Source organism: Rhinolophus ferrumequinum, chromosome X (assembly GCF_004115265.2).
Source record: "Rhinolophus ferrumequinum isolate MPI-CBG mRhiFer1 chromosome X, mRhiFer1_v1.p, whole genome shotgun sequence".
Taxonomy (NCBI): Eukaryota; Metazoa; Chordata; class Mammalia; order Chiroptera; family Rhinolophidae; genus Rhinolophus; species Rhinolophus ferrumequinum.
Genome location: NC_046284.1, coordinates 117,164,919 through 117,179,880, shown reverse-complemented (window position 1 = coordinate 117,179,880; position 14,962 = coordinate 117,164,919). Strand labels below are relative to the sequence as shown.

At 41.4% G+C, this 14,962-nt stretch overlaps 1 protein-coding gene across 1 annotated transcript in view; it reads left to right on the top strand.

Moving 5' to 3' along the window:
* PRPS2 (phosphoribosyl pyrophosphate synthetase 2) overlaps positions 1 to 13,719 on the top strand; it is a 31,104-nt gene extending 17,385 nt beyond the window's left edge. The window contains exons 5-7 of the mRNA XM_033116274.1: positions 8,398 to 8,571; positions 9,356 to 9,515; positions 11,202 to 13,719. Coding sequence (XP_032972165.1) covers positions 8,398 to 8,571; positions 9,356 to 9,515; positions 11,202 to 11,294 — 427 coding nt within the window. The 3' untranslated portion in view covers positions 11,295 to 13,719. The remainder of the gene's footprint in view (positions 1 to 8,397; positions 8,572 to 9,355; positions 9,516 to 11,201) is intronic.
* Positions 13,720 to 14,962: the final 1,243 nt, after the last annotated feature.

Genomic DNA, 14,962 nt, shown 5'->3' with positions numbered 1-14,962 from the left:
TCTGGGAAGGAAAAAAATGGAATGGAGTTTTAATGCCCAGGTCGGGGCCTGTATCAGGAAGGGAGAGATAAAAGATACCTCTCTCCACCAGCCCAGTGAGAAAGCAAGGAAGCCCGTAAATGTGCATGAGAGACCAGTGACCATCAAGCTTCGGAACATCTTTTAAAATGCAAATGCCTGTACCTCGTTTGGCTCCCTCATGCTCCTGTGGCCTGACTAGGGACCTAGAATTGAACTTACAAGCTTCAGAGTAGCCCAAAAAGCAGAGGTCCTGATTCTTAGAAGCACCCTTTGTGCACTAAGCTGCCGTCACTACTGCTTAGATTCCCAGCACAGAAGAGGAAAAATGGGACAAGTGGAGATGGGTCTCTGATAGCAGCAGGAAGTGGCTGTTGAAGGAGGTCACAAATATATAAAATATACAAGGAGATACAAATATGTAAAAGACAGAAGCAGAAAGTTGACTTGCAAAGAGCCCAGCCAGGCAGCGACAGGGTGGGGAGCGTTACGATGTCATAGCCCAACACAGTGTGTGAGGCTCGCAAACCTGCCCCCAGCCAGGCCCTCCAGGTGGAAGCACAGTGTGAGTGGTGTCTGCTTAAGTCGGGGGGGATGTGAGCAACACTTGGGAGTACTTTCTGCTGGAATTGCTTGCTATTTACTGGGAAACTTAAGTCACAGTGTATTGAATATGGCGAATCCATTGGCCTGATCAGAGGTGAACAAATGGGCCAAAGGGTACATGAGCATCAGATGTCATTTGTTATTAATAACAGCTTTATTGAGAGAGAATTCACATGCCTGCACTTCGCCTATTTAAAGTACACACTTTAGTGGTTTTCAGTATATTCAGAGTGGTGCATCCATCACCACTGTCTAATTCCAGAACCTTCCATCACCCCGAAAGGAAACCTGTGCCCAACTGCAGTCACTCCCCACCCTCCCCTCCCCCCAGCCCCTGGCAGCCACTCGTCTACTTTCTGTCTCTATGGATTTGCCCATTGTGGACATTTCTGATAAATGGAATCATACAATATGTGGCTTTTGTGTCTGCCGTCCTTTTTTTTTTTTTTTTAATCAGAAAAAATTAACTTTGGCAGCTAATAAGCCAAAAGAATAATAGATCTCACAAACTCTTGTAGCCTTTTCGTTTCCTATCCCAACCCGGTTTTGTAATATACGAGTGTAGTCTAAAAGCACACGTTCTTAGCAAACATTCCAACCAAACAGGATAGTGTCCCGCGTTTCCTTCTTCAGAGACCTCTGTTCTTCCCAATGTCAGAATTACATTCTTCAGACATCTAGCTCCCTTTTTATTTCACAGAAGCAGTAATATGCCATGTATACTCCTTCACTGTGTTTTTATTCAAACTTAATTTGCTCCCTGTCTTTTTATAGCTGGGTTATATTCCATTGTATGTGTATGTCATGATTCCTTTAACCAGTTTCCTGTTCCTCACTTGTAGATACTGTTGTTTGTATGCTCACTCACTGCTTAACGATGGGAATTTGTTCTGAGAAATGCATCGTTAGGCGATTTCATCACTGGGCTAACATCATAGAAGCGCTTACACACGCCTAGACGGTCTAGCCTACTGCACACCTAGGCTGTGTGGGGTAGCCCATTGCTCCTGGGCTACAAGCCTGCACAGCATGTACTGTACTGCATACTATAGGCAATTGTGACACCATGGTAAGTGTTTGTGTGTCTAAACATATCTAAACATAGAAAAGGTACAGTAAAAATACGGTAAAAAAGATACAGAATCGCACACCTGAGTAGGGCACTCACCGTGAATGGAGCTTGCAGGACTGGATGAGTCGGTGAGTGAGTGGGAGGGCCTAGGCCATTCATTGCTGTACACTATTGTAGACTATGGACACCGTACACTTAGGCTAGATTTATTTTAAAAATTCTTCAACAATAAATTACCTTAGCTTACTGTAATTTTTTTACTTTATGAACTTTTTAAATGTTTTTAACTTCTCGACTCTTGTAATAACACTTAGCTTAAAACAAACACATACAGGTGAACAAGAATATTTTCTTTAAAAAAAAAAGAATATTTTCCTTATGTTCTTATTCTATAAGCTTTTTTCTATTCTTAAATGTATTTGTTTATTTGTTTTATTGTTTAATCTTTTTGGTAAAGAGTAAGACACAAGCCCATTCATCAGCCTAGGCTGCCACAGGCTCAGGATCGTCAATATCATTGTCCCCTGTCCCCACCTCTTGTCCCACTGGAAAGTCCTCAGGGGCAGTAACACTCAAGGGGCCTGTCATCGCCTAGGACAACAGTGCGTTCTTCCGGAAAGCCTCCTGAAGGCTCTGCCTGAGGCTCTTCTTGAGGAGTTGTTGTCGCTCTTCAGAAATATGTCCATGGTGGTTTGCTTGGTTTGTTTTTTTCATCATAGGTTTGCTTGTAAGCAGATAATGCACCATGAACATTCCTCTCTATTTATGAAAACTTTTCAGTGTTGCGGTCCATATTTTCAAACCTTAAGGAGCTTGTTGAGGTCTGCAAAAGCTTCTGCTAAACGCTCACTGAATTTTCTTGAGGGTTCTTATGGGACCACTGTTGTACATGCGATCTGAAACATCGTTATGACTACCTCTTAAATACAGTCCTGCAGCACGACACTGGCTTTCACGTTTTGTATACGCATGCAAGTAAGATGCGTTCCTAGAAGCATCGAGTCCAAGGGCATGAGGCATTTTGGTTTCTATGGACAGTGGCAAAATTTGGTCTTTCAAAGAAGATAGACCAGTTGACATTCCCATCAAGTGTGGATGCCAGTGACTTTCTACACAGGCTGTTTTACTTTACAAATCAGAGAAGTGATCTGTGGTACCTCTTCCTGTCATTCAGGTTTCTGTGGATAAGATTGAGCACCCTTTCCGTCATGTTTATTGTCCCTAAGGGTCTGTTCTTACCTTTTGCCTGTTCTGTTGGCTGCAGGCCTTTTTCTTTGGATTGTTCGGCATTCTGCACAGGCGGCATTCTGCACAGGCGAGAGGTCATACCTTTGTTTCTTATGGTGGGGGGGTAAATATTTCCCCAAGTTTTCGTTTCTTCCCCTTCTGCATTTTAATTCTCTGCAGGACTTTTAAAACATTCTTGTGTCATCCAGTTTATCTCTTCTTCACGTTACAGCTTCTGGATTTATAAAGGATTCACCCTCCCTCAACACTTTTTTTCTAGGATTTTGTTTAAGGGTTGCCCTTTTCTTTTTAATGTTCCAGTTTTCTTTGACCTGAAAATTGTTTTGGAATCAAGAGTGAAATAAGAATCCAACTCTTCCTCCCCCCTTACACACCCAGCTATCTAACTTATTCCCAAAATATTTATTAAATAATCCATTTCTCCCCTATTGACATGAAGCGCCATCTTTTATGATATACTGAGGTCCCGTATCTGTCAACTCCTGCTTTTTAAAATGCAGTATCAACTATCACAGAAAATGGCTGACACTGAGATGCTGTTTGTTCAGACAGACCCCCTTCAGAGCCGTCCCAGTCCACCAGCCCCACTCCCTCTGCCAGGAAATCCAAGTTTCAGATTTTTTTGCCACCTCCTGCCCCTTTCCGCAAAGTTGATGCTAGACAATGTTGTCATGCTCATGTTGTGGAGGAAGCTGTTCCCCACCTGACAGAACAGCCTCTCGGGTAGCACATGAGATGTGCAGTTGACATTATCACTTCTTTGCATGATGCAAAAAGTCATATTCACCAAAGAAAATACATTTATATCTATCTAGCAAATTAGAACTTAGAAAAAACTTTGAGGCCTGACTCATTCCTGGTTAAAAAAGAAGAAAAAGTAAAAAGAAAAAAACAGTATTGCCACAAGAGGTCACTCTTGGGTAGTCTTTGAAGCTTGATTGAGTTGACAGCTAAGAAAAAATAAACCTTAGAAGGAAACACACCTGCCACCGTGGAGATACTCAATATTAACTAAAACTAACATGGGAAGTTGGTGAAACTAAGTAATTGAGATTGAACTTTTATTGTTTTTTTCATTTCCTGCTTCTGACATTACCAGTGGGTACCTGAAGTGGCTGGAATTCCCCACTCGTGTCCCATGCCAGGTTCCACCCCCTACAAGCCCCATAGCTCAGCTTCTTTCCCACCCCAGCCTCTGTGTCCGGCCTGTACACAGGCTGGGAGAGTGGGGATTGCCTGGCAGCGATGTGAATGCACATTCTGCTTGGACTTCACAACTCCCAGGCCTTAGACCACAGTGTGGTGCTCTCCAGTGCTAGGTCGTGGGCCAGGGCACTGCCAGGATGAGGTCTTCCTGGTCCTTAACAAATAAACAGACCGAAAATGTCATATATATGCACATTGTCTATAAGGTGTTCAACAGTCTTGGGACTACCTGTCTTGTCTTTTGAGAAACTAACTTTCCTTAGTTGGAGTTTAAATGGCTTTTATGTTTTACGTACATTTTTTAAGGTAATTATAGGGCAAAATTTTTGTCACCATTCAAATTAATTTTTTTTGCTCAGTTAAGTCCTTAAGGTAGGAAACCAGTGGTAAATAGATGTAGAAAGAAAAAAGGGTGTGAGCTGGAGAACTTGGTTTTTGTTTTGAGGTGGAATGGTGGTTTGTTTTCTAAGGGTTGGAAGAACGTGGACCAGCTCATCATAGTAACACTTCCCTTTATTTCAGGGACTTTGGAGATCTGAAATTGGTCTCTAATCTAACAGTCTTTGTCTTGGACTGGAAAGTTTGGTCCATTTCCATTATGATTACTGACATTTTGATTCATGACCACCATCTTTCGTGCTTTAAAGATGTTGTCCAGTATAGCAGTTTTCCTCTCCACAAATTAGACATTATTGTTGTGGTTTTATACAATCAACATTTATTCAGGTTTGTCCACATGTTGACTGATATCTTTGCTTACCTCCCTCCACCCCCACCACATCTTAATGGATCTGTTACCATTTTATTTTTGCTTAAGTTACATTCTTTTTTTTCTTCTTTCTTTCTTTTTTTTTAATTTATTGGGGTGACAATTGTTAGTAAAATTACATGGATTTCAGGTGTACAATTCTGTATTACATCATCTATAAATCCCATTGTGTATTCACCACCCAGAGTCAGTTCTCCTTCCATCACCATATATTTGATCCCCCTTACCCTCATCTCCCACCCCCCAACCCCTTACCCTCTGGTAACCACTAAACTATTGTCTGTGTCTATGAGTTTTTAGACTTTCCTTAAGTGGTTGTATATGGAAGTGACGTCTCGGGTTATATAGTGTGGTGGAAAATATCTTTATTTTGCCCGCATTCTTGAAAGGCAGCTTTGCCGGATGTAGAGTCCTAGCCTGATAGTTATTTTCTCACATCACGCTGAAGATAATACTTCCCTAACTGCTGGCTTCCGGTGTTAGTGTTAAGAGATTGGCCATCAGTTTGATTGCTGTTCCTTTCTAGGTGACCTGTCTTCATCCTCTTCCTCTTAAGATTTCTTGGGGATTCATTTGTTGTGCTTATTGGATCAGAGGATTGGTGTCTTCCAATAGTTCTGCAAAATTCTCAGTCATTGTCTCTTCAAATATTGCCTCTTTCTTGTTTTCTCTTTCTAGACCTCCAGTTATTCCTGTCACCTTGTCATACTGTTCTTCACATCTTTCAGCTTTTTCATATTTTTGATCACTTGTCTCTTGAGCTGCATTCTGGACAGTGTCTTCATCTGTATCTTCTAATTCATTCAGTCTCACACTCTCTAAACACATTCAGATGTGTTTAATCTCTTTATTTACTAAGTTGTTAATTTCAAATATAGTATTTTCCATTTCTAGAATTTCTGTTCTTTCTCAAGTCTTGATTTGTCATTCTTTATCTAGTCCTTTCATTCTTGTCTAAGCTTCTGTTTTATTTCTTTCAAACATAGAAAACGGTCATTTTTTTGTTCATTCTTGTCTAATTCCAGTGTCTAACATTTTGCTGTTGTGGCCCTGTCCCCAGTTGTTTCTGGTGGCCCTCACTTTGGGTGCCTTGCTTCCCTGGATGTTTTGTGACTCTTCTGTGACTCCTTCGTCTTCCTTAGAATTTTAGTATAATTCTTCAGACAGGATTGGCGTTCGTTATTGCCCGTTGCCTTGGAGTGCTGCCCCAAAGTATCACTTTGAATTAAATTCTGCAGTTGCAGGTTTCATCATACACAACTTGGGAATTTGGATGAACACCCCTCGGGAGTGCCTACAGGTGGTTTGGAAGTCTTGAGAGAGAACTGATTCCCTCCATTTAGCATAGAGTTTGAGACAGGCATGCATCCTTCCTGTCCTCACCTGGGCAGCAGCTTTTTTTTCATTCCTCATTATTCTGAAGGCATGATCTTCAGCATCCCTGTGTTACACAGGGTGTCTCCTGTTACACTTGTAATCTCAGCTGGACCCTAGGCTTTCTCACCTCCCATATCTCTGCGATCAGACAGAAGCTCGATGTCATTTAGGGCTCCATATAAACTCTCGGGGCGAGAACTTAGCTGCATGCTAACTTCTCAGGATAAGCTACTCTTACATTCTCTGCCTCTGAAGATTCCTGCTGCCCTTCCAGTTCAGTGATGCATTTATAAAGATATTTCCCTTTGTAATCTAGGATTGTAGTTTCCACCGGGAATCCAGGTAACCAGGGGCCTAGTCCGCTATAGTGCCAAAATACAACTCTAAAATGTCATCTGGAAATGGAGTTTTTCTACATGGAATAAAGGTGGCCTTGCCTTAGGTCTCATTTTTATTTATGTCCCTTGCTTGACGTAACAAATGTCCCTGATAATTTCAGTGTAGAAAAAAACATTAAGGTCTGAAAGAGGTGGCTGTAGTCTTTGATCAAGTTGGAAGCTGGTAAAATACTGGCCAAATAAGTTATACGCAGAGTTACTATATGACCCAGCAATTCTACCCCTGGGTATGTACCCAGAAGACTTGAAAGCAGGGCCTCAAACAGATGCTTGTATGCTAGTGTTTCTCGCGTCACAAGTCATAAGAGCCAAAAGGTGGAAACAACCCAAGTGTCCATCACCACATGAATGGATAGACAGAATGTGCTACATCCACACAATGGAATATTATTCAGCCATAAAAAGGAATAAAATACACATGCTATAACATGGATGAACCTAGTAACCATCATGCTGAGGGAAAGAAGCCAGACACAAAAGACCACATATTGTATGATTCATGTTCAGAATAGGTAAGTCCACAGAGATGAAGTAGATTCCCAGGGCCTAGAGATGAAGGGAAGGGAGAGTGACTGCCTAATGGGCACATGGTTTCCTTTTGGAGTGATGGAAATGTTCTGGAAATTAGAGGTGATGCATTGTACAATGTGTGTGCGCTTGATCCCACTGAATTGTACACTTTAAAATGATTAAAATGACAAATTCTATTTTATGTGTATTTTACCACAAAAAATACTGGTCATTGGACATTCTCAGAAACAGGCAAGGGAAACGTGGGGTACAGAGACTTGTCCGCCTTCTCCTTGATCAGAGCACCCATGGAGTGCGTTCCCGGTTGCCATCAGAAGATGACACAATGAATGGGACCAGGACTTTAAAAACGTACGCAAGTCGTGTGCTCCATTCACTGCACACTAAATGGGGGTGGGTGAATGTGTGTGTATTGATCCCTCAATATTTTTTCAACTAAATTGTATAATAATTGTTATTATAAAAACTGGGAAAGGGGTTGGGGGGCTGGGTGAAGGGATTACAAAGTACAAATTGACAATTAAAAAACAACAACCTGGAATAGGAAAATCTTCATGTCACATTATATCTGTGGCATTATTTTGTGGTCAGTTTCCATCACTTAAGCCCACTTTTTATGGGAAATCCAAAATGTCCTGGGCTCACTGACAGGCCAGGCCTGTCAACTTCTCTTTCTGTAGCCAGCTCAACCCTTTCTGAGCTGATGGCTTTGGGGCATTCGCCGTAAATGGGCAGAGGAGCCAGACTCATGATTTACAGTCTCCCGAGGCCTCGAGTGCAGCGGGGCCCATTTTCATAAGCCTACATGTTACGCGGATGTGGTAACCAGGGTTCAGTCCCCACTGGCTGCACCCCTGACTATGCCAGTGGTGCTTTCTGAGTAACTTGCTTTAGGTTGTGAGTGCGATTTTAAAAACTAACAAATTGAAAATCAATTTCTAATCCACTAGTTTTGTCCAGTGCTCAAGGCTCTGGGACATCACCACCAGCCGCCATAATTACTAGCACGTCTTTCCCCATGTTTGCATATCCCGACCAAGCCTGGCCTTCCGAGTAAAACCTTCCATTATGTTGAGTGTGGATGGTTACTACATTCCTAAAATAACTTCAAAGAACAAGATTTTTTTTTCTTTTAGTGACCATAATTAACATGTCCTTTGGCGTCTGCTCAGGGTCACATCAATTGCGGACAGGCTGAATGTGGAATTTGCCTTGATTCACAAGGAGAGGAAGAAAGCAAATGAAGTGGACCGGATGGTGCTGGTGGGCGACGTGAATGACCGTGTGGCTATCCTCGTGGACGACATGGCCGACACGTGTGGTACAATCTGCCACGCTGCGGACAAGTATGACGGATGGTTTGGGAGAGTGTGAGGATAGCTCCTTAAGAAAGGAAAAACGTCAGCTTTTTAAAATTGGGCCTTTTTTCCTAATTATTGCTGTTTGTTTAGCAGTGGCATTTCAGACCAAAGGAAGTTCTGGGCCCCTTTATTTTTTTCTTGGTAGAAAGAAAACTGTGGTCCTTTTTGGCCTGGTTTTCATTTTCAAGGTTGAGCTTTCGGTGTGTTTTATAAAGGGTCCGAGAAGGTGCGTCCCCTGAACCGAGCACAGAAGGAAAGAGACCATCCTGTGGGCTTCTTCAGGCCCTCGCTTCCTTCTGTTTACCCTTCACTCCAGCCTTCAAAAACAGTACAAAACAATGTAAAATCTCTCAGTGGTTTTTTTTTTTTTAAAATACTGATTTTATGTCACAATGGTGATATTCTGGCTGTTTTGGTTGAAGCCAGTGGTTCCCCACCAAGGGCAGTGTTGCTCCCTGGGGAACATTTGACAATGTCTGAAGACATTTTTGGTTGTCACACCTGAGCGGAGGGAGGCATAGCTAGTGAGTGGAGTCCAGGGGTTCTGCACACCAAAGAAGTACTCGGGCCCAACACAGAGGTTGATAATCTCGGATTTAGTGGCATACAAAGTATGTTGCCAGCACATATCTTAACGATTCTGTTTTCAGCTAGTGAAATAGGTTTTATGTTTTTCTTTATGGGACACACGTTTTGCTTTTAAATTCACACTAAGGGCAGACTGTTTCAAGAATATTTGGGTATACTTATTTTGTCTTCTGTTTCACAGGCTGCTCTCGGCCGGAGCCACCAAGGTTTATGCTATCCTTACGCATGGAATCTTCTCTGGGCCAGCTATTTCCAGAATAAATAATGCTGCCTTTGAGGCCGTTGTTGTCACAAACACAATTCCACAAGAGGACAAAATGAATCACTGCTCCAAGATCCAGGTATTGTCTACACTGCAGGCTATCCAAGCATCGAGTCTTCTGTGTGTGACAGCTTGCTAAGGCAGAGGTTGCAGCTTCTCATCATAAGGGTATAATTCATGTTAGATCTCTGAGAAAGGCTGGGACTGGCAGAGGTCAAAGTTAGAAACAGTAAGTGCATAAAACCCCAATAGAAAAACAGTAAGAAACAGGCTGTGTTAAACCATATGACCCAACAAGTCCGTCTCTAGGTATGTACCCCAGCATTTGGAAACAGGTGTTCAAATAAAAACTTGTACACGAATATTCATCACAGCCCTATTTATAGCCAAAAGGTGGAAACCAAATGTCCATCGGCAGATGACTGGGTAACCAAAGTGTGGTCTGTCCATGCAACGGAATATTTTTCAGCCTAAAAAGGAAGGAAATTCTGACACATGCCACAGTGTGGATGAACCTTGAAAACAGTATGCTCAGTGAAAGAAGCCAGACACAAAAGGGCATAGATTGTATGATTTCACTTCTCTGAGGGACCTAGAGTAAGGAGTCAAATTCATAGAGACAGAAACTGAATGGAGTTTGCCCGTGGCTGGGAGAGGAACGATGGGGAGTTAGTGTTTATTGGGGACAGAGTTTGTCTTTGGAATGATGAAGAGTTTTGGAAATAGGTAATAGGGATGGTTACGCTATATTGGGGATGTAACTAATGCCACTGAATTGTATTGTTAAAATGACAGTTTTTATGTTCTATGTATTTTACCACAATAAAAACAAATGGAGGAGGAAAAACCAGAAGCAGCAGGCTATGCTAAGGTGTTTCTTCTTGCCCCTCCTGTCTTGAGGCCACCAGAGAGTTGGTGGTAATCACTTTACACCAGCTGGCTGGCCTGAAATACAGGTTAAGTTGAAAGGGTTTGAGTCCCCATTTTGCTTCTGTGTTGCAGTGAACCTTGGCAAGTCATGTCTAGAAGCCCCCATTGCCATCATTAAGATGGGTCAAAGTGATCTGCTTCCTGACCTTCGGAGAGTGAAGCAGTTCATTTGGCATGAGGAGGACATATGTTTAGAAATGGTTAAAATAGCCTCTGCCATAGATTTTCATGCCTCATTAGCAGTCGTTGAGAGTCAGCAAACTACAGCACACAGGCCCAATCTGAGCCACCATCTGCTTTGGTAAATAAAGTTTTATTGGAACACAGCCACGCCCATTCACTTACATATTGTCTATGAGTGTTCTCATACTACAACTGATTCTGGCCTGCAAAGTGGAAAATATTTATGATTGAGCCACTTCCAGAAAAAGTAGTTTGCTGACCCCTGAGTTGGAATGGTCATAGCTGTGCTTTTAAATGACACAGTCACTGCATTTTCTGAAACCAAGAGGGAGAAAAACCTTTCATGTAGTAAATGAATAAAATTATAAAAAACGCCCCAAGGAAAGGATATCTGGTTAACAGTGGCCCTGAAAAGCCTTTTAATATCTGCACTGAAAATCTCACTTCCAGAATCCTATGGGGGTTTGGTTTAACAGGTTGTAATTTGAAGATAGACCCAAAGCTGTCCTCAAAAGAAATGGGTGTGGGAGGGCTTGATAGTAACACGTCGTACAGCTGGAGAAATGGTAGGTGTTCTGGCTTTTATGTTTTTAATTAACTAGAACTAAGATGCCCCACTTTCCTCTCCCCTTTTCTGTTTTTTGGTGTCTAGGTTATTGACATTTCGATGATCTTGGCCGAGGCGATCCGAAGGACCCACAACGGGGAGTCCGTGTCTTACCTATTCAGCCACGTCCCTTTATAAATCCAGGATGGGAGTGTGGAGCAAGCCTGCTGGCTTCTGACTTATGTGCATTTATCTGATTTTTTTAGCTTTAGGACTCAGCAATTAGAATGCAAAAGCATCCGATCTTTGTATACTCCAAGATCCATTCTTTCCTCCTTCTATAGCTCAAGACCACTTATTTCCAGTTTGGGGGGAGGGTGGCAGTTATTTGATCTGTGAACTGTCATAAATGAGAAATGTTTTTGTCATCTTGACTTGTTCTAATAGGTGACTGTTTCCTTTGTTCAGTACTTTGAGGCTACAACTTTCAAGTATTTAATTCCATTGTGGAAATTCATAGTTTATATATGTCAGGGTTACCAAAGGTGACTTTAGATAAAACCTTCTATGTAGATATATAATGATAATGCCTATGGACATTTGGGTAAAACCCTGTATAGAGTGAGCCCTTTACTTCTAAGAAAACCTTAGAAAATTTATAATATCATAAATTTTTATTTTTATTTGTACTTTTGGTTATTGTGCTTAATTTGGACCAAATTAGTATAGTTTAATATGGGCATTGACACATTTTTGGGTAAATATTAGACATATCAGAGGCCATGTAGTTCAGTATTTTTTTATTACCACTTCTGAAAAAACATAACTGTCACCTACCTGACAGTGTCATGTTCTAAAATTCCAAAATTATGTTCAGCAGTAAATATGACTTAGAAACCATTTTGAGGTAGTGTCCACACTCACTATCACATTTATGCTTGCCTCTGTCCATCCCAGAGGGACCGTTCTTTGGGCACCTCTTGTCCTGTCTTCTTGTTATTTTAGGTCACATTTTTAGCTCTTTTACATTGCCTTTTTCCCGATAATTTTATGTTGTGGATTTCCACCAAAACAGAATTCCTCTAAGTCCCCTCAGCATTCCTAATCTGATCATAATTTAGCTTTTGTCGTAAATAAAAAGGTGAATTTTTGTGAGTGACACCACATGCTTATTTAAACATTTCATTAGTTTTGATTTAATGTTCTTTTGCCTTTTGTAATCAGAAGTAGCAAGCCTTCTAGGCAACTGATTATTTCAGCTAAAGCTATTACATGAAACGTGGGTAAGAAAGGCCTACGAAAAAAGTACAAGTAAGTAAACATTAGTTCCTCCATTAAGATAATATTCTGATAGGGGCCCAAGTGCAGTCATGGAGGGGAAGATTGCTTTCTCCACAAGATGGCCCTTGACGGCATCCTCTTGGGTGAGGTGACCCCCCGACTCTGTGGCCGAAGGCAAGCCTTGCACTTTGGTGGCAACCCACTGACTTCTTCAGCCCCAGAGGAAGGGAGTTTGCCTGCATACAGTAATGAACAATAGTCTCTTCCTTCTGCTGAATCTTCAAATTTGAAGAGAATAAAGTCTTTGTATCCTGCAGCTGGAAACATAAAATCTAAGTCATTAACAAACACAGCAATCTTTAAGGTTCCAAACTTCACTACAGCAGAGGTTGAATCAAAGTTTAAAAGTGTCATTTAGTCATTGCAGAAACGAGCATTTTCTTGTACCTTAAAGTAGATTTTGAGAAAAAAATGATATAGCCTGGTAAAGCCAGGCTTTACCATATGCAATACATATTAACTATATGTAGAAACAGTTGACTTGAGATATGTAAAGAGTCTATTCAGAGTCTATGTAATTTTAATTTTGGATAAATGAGTGATACCTGTATTTCTTGGAATTTCTGTGCATAGAGAAATGAAAATGTAGTTAGGAACACATAGGTAGACAGTTTGGCATACAAGCGTAGACATGCTGACATGACTAAAACCAGTTGATTTAAAGTTAATCGTTTCATCTAAGACAGTAAACTAGATAGCTAGTTCTAAAATAATGATCTGAAGATAAAAAGAAAAATCTGTATTGTCATTCTCTGCATTAAGAACTGATAGTTTCTGTCATTTAGCACCACTTTTGTGTTTTAAAGTACTTTTAATATATGTATTAACTAATTAGACTTGACTTAGCCATACACACTGGCAATGTAGACCTTCACTGTTGGATGGTTTCTGTTCAGCAAAGATGAGGAAGGCAACCTCAGAGCAGCCTCATCCCAGAACTCACGCTTCCCTTTGCTACTGGTGTGGAAACATTGACATGAAACCACTGAATACACTGGTTCTATCCAGCTCTGCTGAATGGAGGCCGACATGGCGTATATGAAGCCAAAAAGGGGAGCCAGAGACATGTGAATATACCAAAGTTGTTCAGCCTCCAACTTAACATATATTAACCCACTTACAGATATTCATAATAGAACTGTCCTCTGTTTGATAGGAAGTCAACTAGATTCAGGAATATATCATTTGTTTGCAGTGCTTGTATTGGTTTTGAATACAAGATTTTAAGATGTTACAACACTGTACTAACATTTCAATAAAATCATGCTCCTTCTTTCTTTCATAGTTTGTAGCATCATTGTGGAGTGATATGTTTTGCCGGAGTGATGTGTTTTGATGGGGTACCTGAAAATGTGTGCTACTTCACGCTTATAGCCCAGCATATAAAATTACAGAAAAGCCAGAAGTTTATTGGAGTCAGCTCTTCTCCATTTTGAAGGTATTTCTAAAGGACTGATTAGCAGTCTCCTTGCCCTAAAGCGTAACAGCTGTGCCACATGAGGCATCCAAGTTGATAATTCTAGATGTTTCCTGTAAAATTGAAGATTGCACAGTGTGTTTACACAGCAAAGTAATGTTCGATATTCGGAGATTGGAGCAGACCAAACTTAAATGTAGGCCCCATAGAAGCTTTCCATGCGCTTTGATTTCAGATGCATCAAGAACAGTTTCCTGCTCCCATAAAACAACTGCCTATTCAGTAATGCTTTAAGTTACTCTTGTGGGCACAGAGGAAATTTTTAATTATGTTCTCCCAGTAAAGCTCAGCTTGAAAGTGTGGACAACTGAGAGTGGCAACATATTGTCTTAAAGTCCCAGTGAAATAGATATGAAGAACTAAAACCAGGTTCATCAGGGAAGTTCTCAGTTTAAGAGAGAATGTGATAGAACGTACTAGAAGGGAGGGGGGCAATGAAGGAGAGGTGGAAACACCAAAAACATTTCAATTCTACCTAGTCATGCTGTCACACATCTTCGGGAGTGTTTCATTTCCTGTGGCAGGTCCTACAAACCCAGCAGGTGAACTACAGGCTAAGTGTCAGGATGGCTGAGGCTGGGGTGATCAGGAAGGGCCTTGTGAAGGGACTGCCATTACTGGCGGTATTTCATGACAGAATTTTCCAGAATCAGATGGCTGTAATCCAGCACAGACTGAAGCAGGGCAACATAGGATGTTTGGTATGTAATATGCGTTTGAGCGAGGATAGCCAATGAAGATGGAATTTAGGGGCTGAAAGTGCCATATATCCTTCATGCATATTGCGTGGAGAAGTCAACAAAGTCAGTCCTTTTCATTACAGATCTGCACCTTATTGGTTGATCTCCCTGTACCCCAGGAACACATCCCTCCACCTTTTCCCTGCCCTCAGTTCCCAAGACCACATACTGGATTGGTTGGCTTCACTGTAGTCTCCGAGCTCTGTTTTCTCTTCTGAAAGAGCACAATGCTCTAGGACACAGACTCCACTACTCACTAGCGTTAAAAACAAGCACAACAAAACCTCTTCAGGCTACTTGTTTAACCC